The sequence below is a fragment of the Balaenoptera borealis genome (genome assembly GCF_965194805.1).
Source record: "Balaenoptera borealis genome assembly, chromosome: 14".
Taxonomy (NCBI): domain Eukaryota; kingdom Metazoa; phylum Chordata; class Mammalia; order Artiodactyla; family Balaenopteridae; genus Balaenoptera; species Balaenoptera borealis.
The window spans coordinates 67,578,742-67,600,001 of record NC_138875.1 but is presented as its reverse complement, the minus strand read 5'-3'; the positions used below and the strand labels follow the sequence as shown (position 1 = coordinate 67,600,001).

Genomic DNA, 21,260 nt, shown 5'->3' with positions numbered 1-21,260 from the left:
TCTCTCCCTGTGGGGCAGGGGTTCAGCTGGAGGCCGTCTTGTGGGTCTCCCTGTGGGGCAGGGGTTCAGCTGGAGGCCGTCTTGTGGGTCTCCCTGTGGGGCAGGGGTTCAGCTGGAGGCGGGTCTTGTGGGTCTCCCTGTGGGGCAGGGGTTCAGTTGGAGGCCGTCTTGTGGGTCTCCCTGTGGGGCAGGGGTTCAGCTGGAGGCCGGTCTTGTGGGTCTCCCTGTGGGGCAGGGGTTCAGCTGGAGGCGGGTCTTGTGGGTCTCCCTGTGGGGCAGGGGTTCAGCTGGAGGCGGGTGTTGTGGGTCTCTCCCAGTGGGGCAGGGGTTCAGCTGGAGGCCGGTCCTGTGGGTCTCTCCCTGTGGGGCAGGGGTTCAACTGGAGGCGGGTCTTGTGGGTCTCTCCCTGTGGGGCAGGGGTTCAGCTGGAGGCGGTCTTGTGGGTCTCCCTGTGGGGCAGGGGTTCAGCTGGAGGCCGGTCTCGTGGGTCTCCCTGTGGGGCAGGGGTTCAGCTGGACGCCGGTCTCGTGGGTCTCCCTGTGGGGCAGGGGTTCAGCTGGAGGCCGGTCTTGTGGGTCTCCCTGTGGGGCAGGGGTTCAGCTGGAGGCCGTCTTGTGGGTCTCCCTGTGGGGCAGGGGTTCAGCTGGAGGCGGGTCTTGTGGGTCTCCCTGTGGGGCAGGGGTTCAGCTGGAGGCCGGTCTTGTGGGTCTCCCTGTGGGGCAGGGGTTCAGCTGGAGGCCGGTCTCGTGGGTCTCCCTGTGGGGCAGGGGTTCAGCTGGAGGCGGGTCTTGTGGGTCTCCCTGTGGGGCAGGGGTTCAGCTGGAGGCCGTCTTGTGGGTCTCCCTGTGGGGCAGGGGTTCAGCTGGAGGCGGGTCTTGTGGGTCTCCCTGTGGGGCAGGGGTTCAGCTGGAGGCCGGTCCTGTGGGTCTCCCTGTGGGGCAGGGGTTCAGCTGGAGGCGGTCTTGTGGGTCTCCCTGTGGGGCAGGGGTTCAGCTGGAGGCGGGTCTTGTGGGTCTCCCTGTGGGGCAGGGGTTCAGCTGGAGGCCGTCTTGTGGGTCTCCCTGTGGGGCAGGGGTTCAGCTGGAGGCCGTCTTGTGGGTCTCCCTGTGGGGCAGGGGTTCAGCTGGAGGCGGGTCTTGTGGGTCTCCCTGTGGGGCAGGGGTTCAGCTGGAGGCCGGTCCTGTGGGTCTCCCTGTGGGGCAGGGGTTCAGCTGGAGGCGGTCTTGTGGGTCTCCCTGTGGGGCAGGGGTTCAGCTGGAGGCGGGTCTCGTGGGTCTCCCTGTGGGGCAGGGGTTCAGCTGGAGGCGGTCTTGTGGGTCTCCCTGTGGGGCAGGGGTTCAGCTGGAGGCGGGTCTCGTGGGTCTCCCTGTGGGGCAGGGGTTCAGCTGGAGGCGGTCTTGTGGGTCTCCCTGTGGGGCAGGCCTCCCTGAGGGGTGGTATGTGCAGTGCAGTCTTGTCTCTTTCCTGAGGCGCATCACAGATATGTTTCGTTTGTACAATAGGATACTTTTCATAATGCTCTGTGACTGCCAGGCCACATTCCCATCAGCCAAGCTTGCTTTCTTAGGTTTTTCCTTCTTTTGATTTTTCTTCTTCTTTTCAGGGTGGCAATTTTAAACCCAGCCAGAAAGGTTTTGCAGGAGGCACCAAGTCTTTCATGGATTTTGGCAGCTGGGAAAGACACACAAAAGGAATTGGACAGAAGCTTCTTCAGAAGATGGGCTATGTCCCCGGAAGAGGCCTCGGGAAGAATGCGCAAGGTGCGGTACCCCCGCTCCACGGTCTCACACGAGGGCGCCCAGGCAGAGGCCGGAGGAGCAGCTGGGGCGTCCTTTGCCTTTTCTCGGCTTTTTCGCTTTTCTGGCAGCATGTGACAGTTGTGCTCCAAGCCACCGCACTTTATCAGAACTCAAGTTACATAAAATACACTTACTTCAGCAGGAGGGAGAGGTCAGGGTTCAAATAGGCTGCAGGCTGATAGGCTGAAAACAGGCTTCTTTCTGGCCTGCCCAGTGTTTCTAAAAAATCAAACTGGTTGCCAGTATTTTAAAATCTGAATTCTAGATTTGCTTGGCAGTGATTGGTTTAGCTGAATCTTCCTGCCCCAGGTAGCAGCCACGGCCTTATTCTGGAAGCCTTCTCCACACCCCAGCACACTTTCCTTGTTCCTGTTAATGTTTCTGGGCCCTCAAGGCATATGAGTCTGCGGTCCCTGCTCACAAAGGGGCAGGAAAGGTAACTATTAGCTGTATGAAAAATCCATGGACTTGAGTGAAGATGGAAAAGGTGACCTGGAATGAGAGTGAGGGACGTTCTAATGTGGCATTTCCACAGTACTAGCTGGAAGGGGTGTGGTGGGAAGTTTGGGGTGAGGGCAGTTCTTCACTGAAATGTTGTAGTCCTGTTTGTAAACTTTTTTACAGGAAAGACACATTTATTTCCAAGGCTTAAACATGTTATAGAACAAGTTAAGCATGGGAGACATGAAGTACTAAGTAAAATAGGTGGAGTTTCATATTAAATGGCAGCTTCACCTCAGTTTAATCAGAATTAATATATTATCTGAATTACTGCCCTTTCCGTATTAATAGGCTTCCAAATTAACAAAGTGTAGACTCTACTATGCCAGAGTTTCCAGTTATAAATGAATATTCCCATCCACTAAAAAAATGAATCCAAGTGGAACTGGAAATCTGTATTTAGGACATACATAGGGTGAAATCAGCACACTGCTCTGTGGCAGCATAAATGCACAGACACTTGCGGTCACCGGGAGCGGAACAGTGTTGTGAGGGCGGGAGTGCACTCTCCTTCCTGGGTGGTGCGTCGTCGTGAGTAAGGACCCAGGAGTGCGGTCCCCCTGAGTGGCTCACACACATGGCAACTGCCGAGACCTGAAGTCTCTGTCTTGCTGAAATTTGTCAGGTATCATCAACCCAATCGAAGCCAAGCAGAGAAAGGGGAAGGGCGCTGTGGGGGCATACGGCTCGGAGCGCACCACTCAGCCCCTGCAAGACTTCCCCATGGCTGACTCTGAAGAAGAAGCCGAGGAGGTGAGGCAGGAGACGGGCCGGGTGCTGTCTGTGCCCCTCTCAGCTGGTGTTTGTTCATCTGCTCGCTCACTCGCTCAGCTACCGTGCGCCATTCACCGTGCTGGAGGCTGGTGTCCCACGCTGAACGGGTGTGGAGCCTGGTGGACAGGGACGCAGTAGACAAGTGACCACAGTGTGGCTGGAAAGAGCAGTAGTGCCAGGAAGTCCTGGGGAGAACATAAGGGTGGGTGTGTGGGGAAGGGGTCTCAGCATTGGTAAGGGCGGGGAGCGGGTGTCAAGCAGCGTCCTTGGCTGGGTTCAGTGTTACACAGCACGGTCCTTGGCACAGAACCTTGTGAAAGTCTCAGTGACCCCACCTGTGGTAAAAAGTGGCCCTTCCTTCTTGTGATGGACTGTATCCCTCTGATTCAGGAATTTCAGAAGGAGCTGAGCCAGTGGAGGAAAGACCCCAGCGGAAGCAAGAAGAAGCCCAAATACTCTTACAAGACAGTGGAAGAGTTGAAAGCCAAGGGCAGGATTAGCAAGAAGCTCACTGCTCCCCAGAAGGAGCTTTCTCAGGTCAAGGTACGGGGCCCGTGGATGCCTGGTCCAGGATGGGGGCTTGGAAGACACGAAGTTACCCACACACCAGAGCAGTCACCGAACATTTGCGCGTAAGGTTCCCGCTGGCCTTGCATCCTGGGTCTGCGCGTGCTGCGTCTGTGGCGTGGCGCAGCCTGTGCCCGCTCCCTGCACGCACGCTCAGGCCCATCGCCGTCCCAACCCTGTGCCAGGCGCTCCTTGTGGCATGAGAGTGCTAAATCGAACCATGTCCCCAGCTTTCTCGAGCTTGCTGTCAGTGAATTTAATGATGTTCCTGTCATTCTGTTGCTAGACCGTTAACATTTCTGGTTTGGTTTGGGGCAGGTTAGTTTGTGTATAAAGGCTTGTCTTTGTTTTACAGCTGTTAAGGACAGATTCCTAGAAGTGCAGTCACCAGGTTAAAGTCTTTAAGGCTCTTAAATCGTGGGAAGGTTGCACTAACTCACTTCTGGAGCAGGAGTGGGCCCTCAGGGCATCCCAGCATTGCATTTAAGATGATTACCACTGTTCTGTACAGATAGTCTCTGAGGCTTTTCCATTACTGTTCCTAATGGCCAGAGAACATTGGTGACAGATGTCTGTTGTAGGGGACATAGCATAGGAGATACAGTGTGTGTGTATTACGGAAAGTCGAGTGGGGTTCTCAAAGGTCAGGGTGTTGTGTATCAGGTCACTTGGGGACCTGGTGAGAAGCGCAGATGCCCAGGTCACAGCTGGAGATGTTGAGGCTCTAGATCTAGACGGGGCCTGAGGGCTCATGCTCAGTTATTTTCCCCCAGGTATTCCTGATACGGGTGGTTCAGAGATTACACTCTCACCTCAGGTGAGAAGCTTCTGTGTCAGCACAGCCACGTTCTCGTTTCCTCAGTCGCCTTCAGACGTTGAAGTTAGCTCATTTCCTCGGTTGCCTTTGTGGCTTCTGTATGTTTCATGTTGTTTTTAAATTAAAAAACAACTATTATTACAGAGCAGTATGCAGTACGTTTTAGACAATTAGGAAATAGAGGCAAAAATATTAGAATTACTTTCCTTTCCCATAAATGACCGGTTTTCACACCTGTGATGTACATCCTTCCAGGTGTTTTTGTCTAAATATGCATTTTTTTACCAAAATACGATATTTTGATTGTGTATGTTGTCCGATTGCCTGCTTTGATCAGTACAGCCTCTACTTTTCCATGAAAATAGACTTTCATCTCAACTAAATAGTCCACATTCATATTTCATCAGTTTTGCTAAAAAGTCTTCTCCATCCGGTTGGTCCAGAGGGACCGAGTCAAGAACCGGTTGGTTGGTTGTACCTGGTTGTTTTGTCCCTGGAGTCTCTTCCAATCTGGCGCAGCCCAGGCCCCACTTTGAGAAACACCGCCCTTCTCCAGCTCTGCTGAACAGTGGGGTTTTGACACGTTCCCACTAGCGTCGTGCCTTCCCCGGGCTCAGGTGTGTGTCTAACAGGGCAGCAGTGGTGAGCATTAACCCGCGTGCCCCCTGCCGCTTCTCCAAGGTCATAGACATGACGGGCCGGGAGCAGAAGGTCTACTACAGCTACAGCCAGATGAGCCACAAGCACAGCGTCCCCGACGACGGGCTCCCGCTGCAGGCACAGCAGCCGCCCCAGCCCGGCAAGGAGGCCAGGGCCCCCGGCTTCGCGCTGCCTGAGCTGGAGCACAACCTGCAGCTGCTCATCGACCTCACGGAGCAGGAGATCATCCAGAACGACCGGCAGCTGCAGTACGAGCGAGACATGGTGGTCAACCTGTCCCACGAGCTGGAGAAGATGTCGGAGGTCCTGGAGCACGAGGAGCGGGTCATCTCCAACCTGAGCAAGGTCCTGGAGCTCGTGGAGGAGTGCGAGCGGCGCCTGCAGCCCGGCTGCGGTGACCCCCTCACCCTGGACGAGTGTGCCCGCATCTTCGAGACGCTGCAGGACAAGTACTACGAGGAGTACAGGATGTCCGACCGCGTGGACCTGGCCGTGGCCATCGTCTACCCGCTCATGAAGGACTACTTCAAGGAGTGGGACCCCCTCAAGGTGAGTGGGCGGGGAGCCCGCTGCGCTGCCTCTCCTCCGGGGCAGGCCTGGGTGCGAGACGGTCCAGGGGGTAAGGGGGCCGTCAGCCAGCTGCCTCTCAGCTGCTGTGTTTCTCCTCAGGACTGTACGTACGGCACCGAGATCATCTCCAAGTGGAAAAGACTCCTGGAGAACGACCAGCTGTTGTCCCACGGCGGGCAGGACCTCTCGGCAGATGCCTTCCACAGGTGCTCCTCGGGGGGGACGGGGGTACTGCCTGTGTGAGCCCTCGGCCACGTGCCGGTGCTGCTCGGTTCACCCCACACCTGTCAAGTGGCCGTTGAGGATCTGCCTGTGTTGCGTGCTGCCATACCCTGGGAGTGAAGAGACGGCCTGTCTCCAGTGGGGGGAAAAGGCAGGTGGTAACCAAGGAAGTGGACAGATAAACCCAGGCTGCCACCTGGGTCCAGCAGTAGAGAATGACAAGGGTGCCCACCTGTGTATGCGTACCTGTGGGGGGGGGCACAGGCCTCTCAGGGGAGGTGACGTTGAAGCTGTGACCCAAAGCATGAGGGGCGTCGGCTGTGCAGACAGAGCTTCAGCTGGGGAAGCACATGGCGCTTGGGGGTGGGGGCGGGACCCGGCAGCAGCCCTGCCAGGGAGGCGGGTGCTACTGAGGAGACAGGCCCTGAGGCCGAGTGGGCGGCCGGGAGAGCAGGGTCGAGGCAGGCGCACGTCTGGCCGACACATGGGCCGGTCCGATGGTTTTGTGTGACTGGATTGCCCCGCTGTTGCCATTTTCATTCTTACCCTAGAGGTGGGTGGTGGTGTACCTCGCACACGTGGAAACCGGTCAGTGCTTTGGGCCAGCCGCCCTCTGCCTTTCTCGCATAGGCTGATATGGGAAGTCTGGATGCCATTTGTTCGAAATATCGTCACTCACTGGCAGCCGAGGAACTGTGACCCGATGGTGGACTTCCTGGATAGCTGGGTGCACATCATTCCCGTGTGGATCTTGGATAACATCCTGGACCAGCTCATCTTCCCCAAGCTGCAGAAGGAGGTGGGGCCGGGCGTGGCAAACGGTTGTCATCAGGAAGCACAGGGATTCATTTCGCGTTTCTCTCCATCCTCTCACTGCTGTTACAATGCCCAGAATTTACTAACACGGCCACTGTTCTGTAATGTTAACTCCAGCCCTTTGCTCAGCACTTTCCCCCAAAACCCCCCCTTAATAGGGAATCCATTTACTTGGCTTCTTTAATAAAATCAGAACTGTGCCACTTCTGAGATTTAATACAAATTGCATGGGTCTATTGGTGGGTCGGTGTCCCTGTTTGGGGAAAACGTAATGGAGACCGTGTCGCCCATACACGCGCCAAGGATGGGGCCCTCGGCCCGGAGAGCGCGGGGGTCGCTGTGTGACTGCCCCGCAGGCCGCGTGAACTGCTGCCTTTGCCCCGCTCCTCCCGCTGCTGCAGGTGGAAAACTGGAACCCGCTGACAGACACCGTCCCCATCCACTCGTGGGTCCACCCGTGGCTGCCGCTCATGCAGGCGCGCCTGGAGCCGCTCTACTCCCCCATCCGCAGCAAGCTGGCCAGCGCCCTGCAGAAGTGGCACCCCAGCGACTCCTCGGCCAAGCTCATCCTCCAGCCCTGGAAAGATGTCTTCACCCCCGGCTCCTGGGAAGCATTCATGGTCAAGAACATAGTGCCCAAGCTGGGTGAGGAACCGGGGAGGTGCATCCAGGTCGAGCAGCTTCGGTGCCTGGTTTCTGTGTCTGGCGGTAACGATGGTGCTGCTTAAAAACATGGCCTTCAAGCTCTGAGTGCATGATATTTCTCAGTATAAGAGGTGGCATTTTGTGCACTGAGGCCGAATATAAACGTTAACCAGGCCCCTTTCTGCACTAACTGCATCAGACCCTGCCTGCCTCCTGATTGGTCCGGTTCGGGCCTTTGCTGACAGTATAGCCACAGGTGTTCTGAAATTTTTGTCATACTGGATTCTAAAAATAGAGCTAAAAATAGAGCTATTTCTGGATTAGAGAAGAAAACAATTTTTAAGAATTGCCAAGAGAGCTTCAACTTGACCTTTAAAAGCAGATCGAAGGCCGACATTGTCTGGTGACGCCACTGCTGTGTGGCTTTGCCTTAGAGGCTGGGTTTCTCTTCCAGGGATGTGCCTCGGGGAGTTGGTCATCAACCCCCACCAGCAGCACATGGATGCTTTTTATTGGGTCATCGACTGGGAAGGGATGATCTCTGTCTCCAGCCTGGTGGGGCTTCTTGAAAAGCACTTCTTCCCCAAGTGGCTTCAGGTATGCTTTGTTTCGCTTTGTTGGGGGTGCGTTGGGGACAGGGAGGGAGTCACTGGAGTCACTTGGGTGGCAGTGCTGTGGCCACACAGTGAAGATAAACTACACGGCAAGGTAAGAATGAGGCGGGCAGGAACAGCGAACGAGCACTTTACCACTTTACTGGATATTTGCCACGCGCCCGATGCTGTTCTAAGCACTTGGTCTGATCACCCCCACTCCTCACAACAGCCCTGTAAGGTGGGGGCTGGTATCGCTTGTGTGGGTGGGAGGCCGAGGTGCAGTTTACACGCAGGGCACTTAGCTACCGAGCTGACCCCCTAAAACCCCTGCAGGTATCATCAGCTTGTAGGAGCAGGACCCAAACAAAACAAGTGGCCCCTTTGGAAGTTTTGCTCCCATTTGTTGCCACTGTGGATGTAGGTTTCTTATTTGTTCCCTTTTGGCAGGTGCTGTGCTCCTGGCTCAGTAACAGCCCAAATTACGAGGAGATCACCAAGTGGTACCTGGGTTGGAAGTCCATGTTCTCAGACCAAGTGCTGGCGCACCCATCCGTCAAGGACAAATTTAACGAGGCACTTGATATCATGAACAGGGCGGTGTCCTCCAATGTCGGTGAGTGAGGGTTCCATTTTGTGGAGGTCCTGGGCCTGAGCTCCACGTTTCTGAGCGTGGAAATGACACAGAGTTTTCAGGTACCAGTGGGCTCGCCGTCGCCTCCAGGGCACACAGACTCTTGCCCACAAGACCCATCACATAGTTGTTTAGCTAGCAGCCACTCCCCCACCCCCTGGGGCTGGGAGGGGGCGTTCTTCCTGAATGGACGCTCACTTAAGCTGGGTCTGGGCTCTTCGGCACGTCTGCCTGGCCGGCGCTCTGTGGCCACTCCAGTGTAACAGCTCATGGTGTGGAGCAGGGTGACAGTCTAACTAACACTTAGTAGCTGCTTAACCTCTTTAGCCCGTTTTCTTTACCTGTAAAGCAGTAGGAAGGACCCACTTCCAGGTTTTTATTATTAAGAACCGAGGGGGACCAAGTTACTGTTCGTGGATGGTACTCAGTAGGCGGTGTCTTTGGTGTGTCAGAAGTAGGCAGCTGACTGGTCCATTTACTATCTGTTCCCAAACTACTCAGTTCTAGGGAAGTCCCTCTGCCTATATCAGTTTTGGGAGCCTACTCAGCCAGTCCTGTGTTAAGAGTGTGCTCACATCTCAAAGCAAAGGCCAATGGAGCACCTAGTCTAGCCGTGTTTCACAGAGAAGCTCAGCAAGGTCAAGAGCTCATTCAAGGTCACAGAACTACAGAGTGGCAGCTGGGATTGTAATTTCCCGAGGCTTTAATTCTACTTAGCCTATTACATGAAAACGGAGTTAGAATTCATAGACACATCCTGCATTTAATGAGGCAAATATGTGTCTATGGTCTCTACTTACCCAGGTCCTTCCAGGGACATCAGTGGGCCATCTCTGTTCTCATACTCTAGCCATCCTTCCTCAGCCACCCTGACCCCAAGCTCCCGGAACAGTTCCCCATTTGTACCCCCCTGTTACCACTGGGCATTTGTGGTCCTGTATTATCCCTTCATCTGTGAAGCTGAAACATCTGTGTTTCAGCTCCCCAGATATAGTAAAGTTCTTCCAGGGCTGGGGGCCTATATGGGTAAGTTAAATATGTAACTAGTATAGGCCATATGTCTTCAGGGTTCTAAAAGCTGCCCTGGGGCAAGTGTGGAGTGAAGACTCTAGCAAGAAGGGAACAGAACAGTGGCTAATGACTGTCAAGGTTTCCGGCCCATAAGAATAAATCCCTTGCTGATGCTTTTTTATTATGTGGAATATTTAATAATCTCTGGTTGTTAGGTGTTAACCAGAAATTTTTATGCGACTGCAGTCAGCTGGCCACACTTCCCCCAAGGTGCCTGATCAGCTGGTTTATTTTAAACCAGCGCTCTGAGGCACCAGGAGGCCTTAGGAGACGGCGCCTGTGGCATACCCAGCCCTAGGCCGAGTCGGCGTCTCCATCTCTGTCACACTGGGACCTGTCCCTCACCCCCTCTCTGTATCTGCCAGGCGCCTACATGCAGCCCGGAGCACGGGAGAACATCGCCTACCTCACCCACACGGAGCGCAGGAAGGATTTCCAGTACGAGGCCATGCAGGAGCGACGGGAGGCTGAGAACATGGCCCAGAGAGGCATCGGCGTGGCTGCCAGCTCCGTGCCCATGAACTTCAAAGACCTCATTGAGACCAAGGCTGAGGAGCACAACATCGTCTTCATGCCCGTCATCGGGAAGCGACACGAAGGAAAGCAGCTGTACACCTTCGGCCGCATCGTCATCTACATCGATCGGGGCGTGGTGTTCGTGCAGGGGGAGAAGACCTGGGTGCCCACCTCCCTGCAGAGCCTGATTGACATGGCCAAGTAGACCGCGGCACCTGCCACGGACGGACTTGTGAATAAACAAACAGTATTTTAAGTCATAGCCGACGTACTTCCTGCTCACTCTGAAAGGGGACTCACTGCAGTCCCTCCGTGGCGACCGCCTCTGCCGACACATCACAGCGGGTTCAGGTCAGGGGCTGAAGGATCCTCCGTCTTGTTCCTGATGATCTCGAGATCCTCACAGTCCTGGTAATCTGGTTCTTCCCGAAAGGCCCAAGTGTCCGTGGAGAGTTGTGTTAGCTTTTGTACAGGAAACCAGTGGACGGAGGTGTCATTAAATACGTCTGTGTACTGTGAGGTCTGAGGGAATGCCAGCTCCTCCACTCCTTTCACAATCTGAGCGGGAAAATTCAGAAGTAAAACAAAACCTTGAGAGTCCCAGTAAGGCCCACCCTCCTGGGTTAGATTCCCGTTTTACTGTTCACCGCCACCTCCCAGGTTAATTCTTTTAAAAAAAAATGAGTAAGGTATTTTAAGTGCTTTGTGCAATGAGTTGGAAGCCCCAAGGGCAGTGCCTACAGCAGACTAGATACTAAGAATAGAGGAAATAATTAAAAAATGAAGCGATGCACTAAAACGTCCTAGCTTTCTGGAACACAGGCCCCTCGCGAGAGCTGACAGTGCTGTAACCTCGCTGTGCCTCGGTTAGCCCCTCGGGAGCTCCCGCCGCTACAGGTGAAGGCAGAATTCTCCGGGGTAATGGAGATGTATGTATGATGTCCCACCCCAGCCCCTTCACTCAGGCAGATACCTTTGCAACATACGGATAATGTTTCTGCAGAATCCTTGTCAACAACCTAGAACAAAAATTTTAATTCTGATTAGGCGGTTTGAAAGTGGTTTCATTCAACTTAAGACACAGAAGGGCAAGGGGACTGAAATAGATCAAAAAATCTTTTAAAAATGTGGGATACAGAGTAGGTTAAATATTTAGGAGAAGGTGTGAATGCCCCGGTCAGTCACTGCCCGTTTCATCAGGGAAAAATGACAGACACCGAGGCATCGTGAAGCAGGAGGATGTTATGTAGCTGTAAGAAGAGAAATCAAATGTTTTCTCCCCATTTTAAAAAGCTGTTTCTGCCTGTCCTAAGGGAAGGGAGGAATTATTGGCAGAAAGACTCCTTAACTTGCTTCCCAGCTTGACTCAGGGCTGACGTCTCCCAGCTCCAACCCTCTGTGCAGGTTCCCATGGAAAAGGCTTTCCATGTGTGAAATGTTTCCTGCTTGCAGGTCAGTCGTCTGAGGAATGGGTTCACCTCAGGGCCTGGTGGCACCTCGGCGTTCCCAGGCTTACCTTTCCTCGAGTCCTCTGAAACTGTTCCCAACGATGACCATCTTGGAAAGGGCATCTATGGACCAGTTCCTCCATAGAAGGTTGTTGTAGAGCGCCGTCCCACAGTGGAGCATGTAAAAGACGGTGGGCTCGCCGTACACGCTCCGTTTTCCTTCCTGGGGTACAACGTGCAGAGGTGTAAACACACTTCTTACAACAAGGTGAGGGAGAGGGAAGGGCAGAGTGATAATGAGCTGTGAGTTCTCACCGCCAAAAAATGAATGTAATTCTGTGTGGTGCTGAAGGATGTGTTAGCTCGCTTGCAGTCATCTTACAAAAGAAAAATGCATCAAATCAACTAGTGCACCTTCAACTCACACATTACATGTCACCACAGGTCAATGTAGGTGGACAAATAATGAGCTGAGGAGAAGGCAAACTGAAGCATCAAATGGGAAAAAACTCCTACTACGTTCTCTTGCGGAATAGTTACATTAGTAGTGCACGTGAAATCTATAGCATTGTAACGGAACTAAAAGTCAAGAAATCATGAAGTCCAGAAAGAACTCGCGTTTACTTAACAAACGCGTGTCCCATGAACGCAGAAGGCTCTGGACTAACGAAGGGGCAGCTTGGGTCCGCGACAGCAGGGCAGGAGGGACAGCAGAGGTCACTGTCTCTCAGGTACTGTGTTTTCCTGAGTCACTTTCTGCAGATCCCTATTGTAACTCAGTCCTTTTCAAACGTGCCCTGGGGGTCCAGTCACCGCCTCTTGAGAACCTCTGCTCTACGCCATCTCTGCCACCTCTCCGGCAGGAACAAGCCCCCTGGCCCTTGCTGTCTGGCGCCGGCGACCCTAGGCCTCTCTTCTCTCCCTGCAGCTTCCCTGGCCCATGACACACTCGCCATGGTTCCTGAGCAGCGGCTCTGGGCTCTCAGCAAACTCCCGGGAGACCTTCAAATCCCAGCTCAGACCCAGGAAGCCTTCCTGGACCCCCGGAACAGCACAGGTGTCCTCCGTCTCAGTTCCTTAGACGTGGCTCTGCTCGTGTCCACTCATCATGCACCTGTCCACAGCCACGTGCCCTCGGGCTCCCCAGAGCTCCCTGCCTCGCACAGAGCGGGCACTCAGAGCTCAGGATGACCTGAGCTGAACGGCAGTGTTTTTGGACCCCGCCAACATCAGAGACTGACTCTCCTCTCAGCTGGGCCTAATTTTCATGTTTCATAATAAGCAATGAGATGGCGATTCAGAACAGAGAGGAATGATTCTATGATCCCCAAGACAATGCCTGACTAAATGTAGCGGTATCAGCCTAGAGTTGCTCCAGCCCCTGGCTTGTGCAATGACGTTTTTTCCAGAGGTCTCAGAAATCTTGAATCCCAGCCTTTTTAGGGGGTGCAGGGTGGGCCAAGCACTTAGCCGTACCTCTCAGCCAGGCGCTATGCGTGTGACTGGGCTACGGCTTCCCTCCCCCAGGGCAGGGCACGCTTCAACCGGAAGGACCTCATTTGAGGTATGGAGACTGTGCCCTCTTTATTCTCCTGCAGCAACAGTAAATACCAACTAAGCATAAAATTGGGACACAATTCTTAACGAGAATTTTGCCAACCTAACGTGTTTGTGCCATTGTGTGATTTTTTTTCTTCTGACAGGCACAACATAGGTCCAAACAGGGTAACAGACCAGCCACATACGGACGCCCTGGGGAGGAGGCACTGCTAGTACACAGAGCCTGGCGCCCAGGGACAGGGCCCGGGGTCAGCTTGGTGAGCAGCTGCCCGGCGCTCCGTGCTCCCCTCTCTTAAGCCACGTACCTCGTTCTCACTGAGAACAACCACACCAAGGGTGCTAAGAACCGCAATTTCCAGCTGGCTAAACAGAGGGTCATACACCCAGCAGTGACTTCTGGGTATCTGCAGAGGGCAAATGAGTGGCTTAGTCAACATCTGTGTGCACAAGGCCAAGGAAGGAGACAATAAGGAAGGATACCAAAATTTACCTGGCACTTTTCCAGAAAGAGAAGCAAAAACGCGAGCTGGTTTCTAGCTATGACGCAGGTGGCGAAGTTCCCAACGCCGTAACACACACACTTCAAACGGCAGGATCCTGTGACTGGGGTCTCTTCTGGGACGGAGCCAGGGGCCACATCTGACTCACCTGGTGATGAGTCGAGATGCAGGCTTCCAATGGCTTCTGAAAGAGGCCCCACAGGGGCCTTCAGCTGTTCCAGATGTTTCCTAAGACACCTGTTGACGGTTTCTGAAAGAGCAGGCCCAGTACAGTCAGAGGGCACGCTCTGACCCTGAGAACGAAATCATCCACAGACCCAGGGAGAAGAGGCGCAGGCTTGAAAAGGCTTCAGCTCCTCAGCAAAAAGGGCGGCTGGCCTCGCTCCCGAACATGCCTGTGACAAGCCGCCACGTCCACCCAGAACTGATGGCTGTCCGGTCCCTGGCTACCCACAGCCTACAGCCGAAGGGAACGTTTCAAGCAAAAATCAGGTTTCATTCATGGGCACAGTGTCCATCTAATGCTCATGTCAACTCATTCTAATTTAATAAGAGGCAACCTGGTAAATGCAAGTTATGGTCTGAAATACCTACTTTTTTTAATAATAAAGAATAGAGGAGCAGAGCTCTCAAAATGACACTATAAATAACGGAATAAGAATATTTAATGTGTAACAAACTAAAAGAAAAATAGGTAGGCTGGGGCTTCTAGACAGTAATGAAAAATACTCTGTCTAAATCGTTTCACAGAGTGGTGAGTTCTCTTGTCTCTCCTTCTCTCATACTGGTACTGAATTTAGCAGAACAAATCTGTACGTAGAACAAAACAAAAAGCAAACAGCCCTATATTCCCATAATAAGATACCAGTTTTGACTTATCAGCAAAGATACCTTTAAATAAGACCCAGGCTAGGAAAGGTTGCACGAAAAGCTGGCTCTTTTCCATCCATGCTGGTCAAAGAATCAGTAAAAGCTTTTTTTGGAAAACAACTTGACAGTGGATATCAAGTTGATCACTTCCACCTCTGGGAATATATGCTAAGAAGATTACCCTAAATTTGGTAAAAGCTTTATGCATAAGGGTACTCATTGAAAAATTACGTATATTGGGACTTCCCTGGTGGCCCAGTGGTTGACTCTGCGCTTCCACCGCAGGGGGCAGGGGTTTGATCCCTGGTTGGGGAACTGAGATCCCACATGCTGCATGGTGCAGCTAAAAAAATTTTTTTAATTAAAAAAAAATTTTTAAGTTTTGATTACTGTTTAAAAAAAAGAAAAATTATGTACAATAAATTTAAAAAAAAACAACAAAAAAGGAAACAAAGTGTCCCTCAATAAAAATTACAACTATGGTATATTCACGTTGTGTATTAATATTTATGTTGCCACACATTATGCTTAGGAAGAGATTATAACAGCATGGGGTGGGGTCTACAATGTAACGTCAAGGGGAAGAGCAGGATAAATATAAATTTCAACAACACTGATAATGACAACTAACGTTTACTGCCTCCTGTGCAGCAGGCAAGCACTGTTGTAAGCACTTTACTGAATGCCTCATTTGATATTCAAAATTACACTACAGGATATGCACATTTTCATGTCCATTCCACAGATAAAGAAACTGAGGACCAGAGTTAAGTGCCAAAAGACACACAGTTTGAAGGGGGAAGTCAGAATTAGAACCCAGCATGCACACCACTCTGTGAAGCAAAACATCATCCAATGAGAGGTGGATTCCATGCTTTGCCCACATCCAGGCCCTCCTCCCACCGTGACTGCCTCCAGCCTGAGCCAGATGGTACCCACCTAGTGCTGAACTCCAGAAATCAGAGATAAGCAGGTCCTCCCTGTTGAGAAAAAATGGTGTGGTCATCTCTCATCCCTTTCAGGGCTGCCCTAACAGGGACCTTCCTCCTCGCCGGGATGTGGGGATGGTGGAGCACCCTCAGACGCAGAGTCCACCTGTGAGACTGGAGGAGGGTACCAGGTGAATATGGCCAGAGACAGAGCAGAGCTGCTGGGGCTCAGAGAGGGCAGGAGAGAGGGCTTCCTGGAGGAGGCACCTGATCCCTGGGGACAGGTCTGGGTCTTGGCACACAGGTGCAGCTCCACAATTGGTGGTTAGATGCAGAGATTTAGCCTCTCTGAACTTTAGTTTCCTCATCTCTAAAATAGGGATAAGAACCGCACCCATCAAAGAGGGTTACGGGAGGAGTGAAATGGGTTAACACTCAACACAGTGCCTCGTACAGAGCAGGTACTCAATAAATGGCCTTTGTTACTACAAATAATTCCAAGGTGAAAGAAAGTAAAAGAAGGGACAAAACCAAGTGTCTAGGCTTTCTTTAAAGTCAACTGTTTTCCACAAACCAGAGCAAAACACAGTCAATAGTTAATTTAAATGAAATGAATGAATTCTCCAATCAAAAGACATAGAGTTGCTAAATGGATTAAAAAACAGGACCCATCTATATGCTACCTACAAGAGAATCATTTCTGATGTACGGACACACAGACTGAAAATGAAGGGCTAGGAAAAAATATTCCATGCAAATATAAACCAAAAGAAAGCAGAAGAGCTATACTTCTATTAGACAAGATAGACTTTAAAACAGAGACATACCAAAATTTATGGGATGCAGCAAAAGCTATTCTAAGAGGGATGTTCATAGTGATAAGTGGCTTCCTCAAGAAACAAGAAAAGTCTTGGGACTTCCCTGGTGGCGCAGCGGTTAAGAATCCGCTTGCCAATGCAGGGGACACGGGTTCAAGCCCTGGTCCGGGAAGATCCCACATACCGCAGAGCAACTAAGCCTGTGTGCCACAACTACTGAGCCTGTGCCCTAGAGCCCAAGAGCCACAACTACTGAGCCCATGCACCACAACTACAATAGAGAAGATCAATAAAACTAAGAGCTGGTTCTTTGAAAAGATAAAAATTGACAAACCGTTAGCTAGACTCACCAAGAAAAAAAAACAGGGCTGGTCCGGGAAGATCATGAAAGAGGAGACATAACAACTGATACCATAGAAATGAAAGAGGAGACATATAACAACTGATACCATAGAAATATAAAGGATCATAAAGACCACTCGGAACAATTACATGCCAACAAACTGGACGACCCAGAAGAAATGGATAAATTCCTAGAAATATATAACCTTCCAAGACTGAATCATGAAGAAATAGAAAACCTGAACAGACTGATTACTAGTAAGGAGGTTGAATCAGTAATCAAAAAACTCCCAACAAACAAAAGTCCAGGACCAAATAGCTTCACTGGTGAATTCTATCAAATATTCAAAGAAGAATTAATACTGATCTTTCTCAAACTCTTCCAAAAATAGAGGAGGAAGGAACACTTCCAAACTCATTTTATGAGGCCAGCATAACCCTAGCAAAACCAGACAAGGATGCCATAAGGAAAGGAAATTACAGGCCAATACCCCTGATGAACATAGATACAAAAATGCTCATCAAAAATATTAGCAAACCGGGGACTTCCCTGGTGGTCCAGTGGTAGAGAATCCACCTTACAATACAGGGGACACATTCCCTGGTCAGGGAACTAGGATCCCACGTGCCACGGTGCAACTGGGCCCATGCGCCACAGCTACTGAGCTGGCGCACCTCAACTAGAGCCCGCGTGTTGCAAACTACAGAGCCCATGCGCTTTGGAGCCCGCGAGTCACAACTAGAGAGACAAAACCCACACACAACGAAGGGCCTGCACGCCACAACGAAAGGTCCTGCGTGCCTCAATGAAGATCCTGTGTGCCGCAACTAAGACCCGACGCAGCCAAAAATAAATTAAATAAATAAATCTTTAAAAAAAATTAGCAAACCGAATTCAAAAATACATTAAAAGGATCATACACCACGATTAAGTGGGATTTAATATTCCAGGGATGCAAGGTTGGCTCAACATCTGCATATCAGTCAACGTAATACATCACATTAACAAAATGAAGGATAAAAATCACATGATCATCTCAATAGATGCAGAAAAAGCATTTGACAAAATTCATTCTCCATTTATGATAAAAACTGAACAGAGCAGGTATAGAGGGAACATAACATAATAAAGGCTATATACATACGGCTTTTTCACTGCAGAGTAAGCCTTTATTACGAAGAATGCTCTGGATGTATTTTAAATTGTTAGTTTTCCCCTCCCTCTGCCAGAGGCACCAGGTGATTTTTCTTGGCTCTTTACCGTAAGGCCCTGGTTGGGTTCCTGGAGGTAAAGCCCAGGAAAGTTTGGGGGTGCCCCTAGGACTGCAGCCCCCAGAAGTCTCTCAGAGACTCTCACACTAGTCCTCGCTCAGCTTCCAGGAATTCATCAAAATGATCATTTAAGTGTTCTCACCAGTTTATGGCTCTAGTGGCTTCTGCTTCCGAAGTATGACACAGTGGGATAGCTTTCCCAATCAACAGGAGAACACTGAGAGCTGTTCAGAATGTGTGAAGTCTGACGCTTGCTCAATGGTAGCTTTGCTGCCTCTGAATCCTAAAAATGGCCTTGCCCTTCAAGACAAACTAAGTCTTTCAAAGCTGCATTGATTGCCCTTTATCTCCTTATGTTTGCAGTTCTTGTACCTATCATCAGAATAGTGGCAGGAGATGAGTAAATTAAAGGAGCATGTGTACAATGCATCAGCAGAAATTATGTCTCTGGGGAAAAAAAACCGTGCATTTGGAATAGGAAATAAAAGGAGAAGTGAAACTACTGAATAACATCACTAATGATTTCAGGCTAAAAGATTGGGAACATTCTCAGACATTGAAAAATATCACTTTAATTCAAGGTCCGCCTGGACCCTCAGGTGAAAAAGGAGAGAGAGGTCCCACTAGAGGCGGTGGTCCACGAGGCATTCCAGGTCCAATAGGTCCACCAGGTCCTAAAGGTGACTGGAGACCAACTGGCTTTCCTGGAAGTTGAGGATTCCCAGGACCAATGGGGAAGACAGGGAAGCCAGGGCCCTTTTAAGATCAGGTGGGTTGGCAACTATTGAAGCCCGCGTGCCTAGAGCCCATGCTCCGCAACCAGAGAAGCCACTGCAATGAGAAGCCCGCGCACTACAACGAAGAGTAGCCCCCGCTCGCCTTAACTACAGAAAGCCCACGTACAGCAACAAAGACCAAACACAGCCAAAAAAAAAAAAAAAAAGATCAGGTGGGTTGGGCGGGGCACCCTGTGCTACCATCTCGTTAAAAGGCCCTTCACCTCTGCACAAGTCATCAGCACAACTGACTCCAAGATCCCTTTGTGTCTCCTCCAAACAACCCTTGGTTCCCGTTTGGTACCCAGCTTCCACACGGCTTCCTCTCCTGGGTGTTGGTGCTGTTTGGGCCTCTGCTCCCACACTCACATCTCTCCCCACTCCAATACCCCACCATCACCACCACCCCCAGCACCCTGCGCTGGGATGCTGCCCATGCCCTGCCTGGTGGACCGCTCCTCCCAGTCCCCAGGAGTCCTCTGCCACCCACGCACCTGCTGTCTTACTGAACCTGATGAAACCCACTGGGTTCTAGGAGAAATCCCATGGGTACTGACTATATGTGGATTCTTCACATCGAAAACACTAGTCTCAACCAGAGACAGGGAGGCCAGAAAAGAAAATCCATTCATTTGTTCACTCATTCATTTGTTCATTCAGCATATGTTCATTGGTGTCCCTTCTGGGGCTGGACTTAACAGCTAATAAGATAGTTATTGTCTCTGGCCTTACAGAGCTAACTGTCTCTGAAAGACACAGACATGTAAACAGGCAATTATACAACACAGCAGAGCTATATGGGGGGAAGAACAGGGCTCTATAGGTGTTCAGAGGCAATCAAGATTTTTAAATTCCTTAGAATTTTAACAAAGTAATATTTGGTTAATATACCTTCTTGTCTTATTCTCCAAATTACAGCTTATCTTTTTCAAGTTTTATAGTGAAATAAAGTAAAGCTGGGGCAGTTCATTCAACACATTTGAACCAAACACCAAAACTTGTTTCCTTAAATTAACTGTCCATTTCAAGCAATAATATTTTGATCATAAAAAACAAAAATGCTGACGTTTATTATTCTAAAAAGCTCTTTGCATTTTATGCCTTAAATATCCAGTATAGATCGTGGAGAAAAAGAAATATTTCAGTAGAGCTGGAGACATTTTGTGTAGATGAAGAAAGGGCTAAAAATGACAAACGAGAAAAAGAAAAGGCAAACCAAAAAAAAAGGAAAAATGTGGGATTCCATATTATTTTTGAATCTCTCTCTATTAATTAACAGATCACATTTTCACAACCATCCTTTTCTTCAAGGATAACACGCAGTCCCAGGATTCACAGCATTAAGGTTCTAGTAGAATTCTAAGTAGCGTGCCTGTGTGTATCTCACCACTTCCATTCCATCCCCTGTAAAATTGGCATTGTAACCCCTACCTCCAGGGTTATTGTTAGGATCACATAAGATACTGCGTGTATGAAGATGCTCTGTAAAATCATAAAGTACTTTAAACACAAACACAAAAAAATAAAGTCCATATATGACAACCCCACAGCTAACATTATTCTCAACTATGTAAAGCTGAAAGCCTTTCCTCTACAATCAGAAACAAGACAAGAATGCCCACTATCAACACTTTTATTCAACAAGGTACTGGAAGTCTTAGCCAAAGCAGTTAGGCAAGAAAAAGAAATAAAAAGAATCCAATTTGTAAAGGAAAAAGTAAAATTGTCACTATTTGCAGATGACATGATACTACAGATAGAAAACCCTAAAGACTCTACCAAAAAACTGTCAGAATGAATAAACAAATTCAGTAATGTTGCAGCAGACAATCAGTACACAAAAATCTGTTGCATTTCTATAGACTAATAATGAACTATCAAAAAAAGAAATTAGGAAAACAATCTCAGGGAGGATCAAGATGGTGGAGTAGTAGGATGTGAAGCTCACCTTCTCCCACAAGTACATCAAAAATACATCTACATGAGGAATCATTCTCACAGAATATCTACTGAACGCTGGCAGAAGACCTCAGACTGCTAAAAGAGCAAGAAAATCTCCATGTAACCAGGTAGGATGAAAAGAAAAAAAAAAAAAAAAAAAGAAAGTGAGAAAGGAATCGGGACAGAACCTGTGCCCCTGGGAGGGAGCTGTGAATGAGGAAAGGTTTCTACACCCTGGGAAGCCCCGTCACCGGTTGGGAGATTGGCCGAGACAGACAGAGAGCTTCAGAGCTTTGGGGAGAACACAGCAGCCGGTTTGCGGCAGACAGCGGACTTCACAGACGGTCAGTGCCGCTGCCCTGCACTCCCCAGCCTGAGACGTGCGTCTGCCGGCACAGGCAGGGGCTGGGTGCTGGAACTTGGGCTTCAGAGATCAGACCCTGAGAGAGGGCTGGGGGCAGCTGTGTGGAAAAAAGCTCAGGGCGGGGGGTGAGGGGCTGGAATCTGTGTGACCACAACTGAGGGTGTATGCAGAGGAAGCCCAGACCACCTTAGAGGCCAGGTGACAGTGTTTGGGGGGTGTGACAGGGGAGGGGCAGGACCCACCACTGTAGCCTTT

General features: G+C 50.5%; 2 protein-coding genes across 2 annotated transcripts in view; one reads left to right on the top strand and one right to left on the bottom strand.

Annotated features, from left to right (window-relative positions):
- Nucleotides 1-10,445, top strand: part of TFIP11 (tuftelin interacting protein 11) — a 51,656-nt gene extending 41,211 nt beyond the window's left edge. The window contains exons 4-13 of the mRNA XM_082355038.1: nucleotides 1,604-1,760; nucleotides 2,926-3,053; nucleotides 3,465-3,617; nucleotides 5,140-5,667; nucleotides 5,788-5,894; nucleotides 6,541-6,709; nucleotides 7,128-7,371; nucleotides 7,826-7,968; nucleotides 8,415-8,580; nucleotides 10,035-10,445. Coding sequence (XP_082211164.1) covers nucleotides 1,604-1,760; nucleotides 2,926-3,053; nucleotides 3,465-3,617; nucleotides 5,140-5,667; nucleotides 5,788-5,894; nucleotides 6,541-6,709; nucleotides 7,128-7,371; nucleotides 7,826-7,968; nucleotides 8,415-8,580; nucleotides 10,035-10,390 — 2,151 coding nt within the window. The 3' untranslated portion in view covers nucleotides 10,391-10,445. The remainder of the gene's footprint in view (nucleotides 1-1,603; nucleotides 1,761-2,925; nucleotides 3,054-3,464; nucleotides 3,618-5,139; nucleotides 5,668-5,787; nucleotides 5,895-6,540; nucleotides 6,710-7,127; nucleotides 7,372-7,825; nucleotides 7,969-8,414; nucleotides 8,581-10,034) is intronic.
- A 76-nt stretch (nucleotides 10,446-10,521) lies between these two features.
- The window catches only part of SRRD (SRR1 domain containing), a gene marked incomplete at its 3' end in the record, with an annotated part of 21,967 nt that continues 11,228 nt past the window's right edge, over nucleotides 10,522-21,260 (bottom strand). Inside the window, 6 exon segments of the mRNA XM_082355070.1 lie at nucleotides 10,522-10,743; nucleotides 11,159-11,204; nucleotides 11,702-11,856; nucleotides 13,499-13,597; nucleotides 13,684-13,943; nucleotides 15,503-15,543. Of these exon segments, the coding sequence (XP_082211196.1) occupies nucleotides 10,522-10,743; nucleotides 11,159-11,204; nucleotides 11,702-11,856; nucleotides 13,499-13,597; nucleotides 13,684-13,943; nucleotides 15,503-15,543 (823 nt within the window).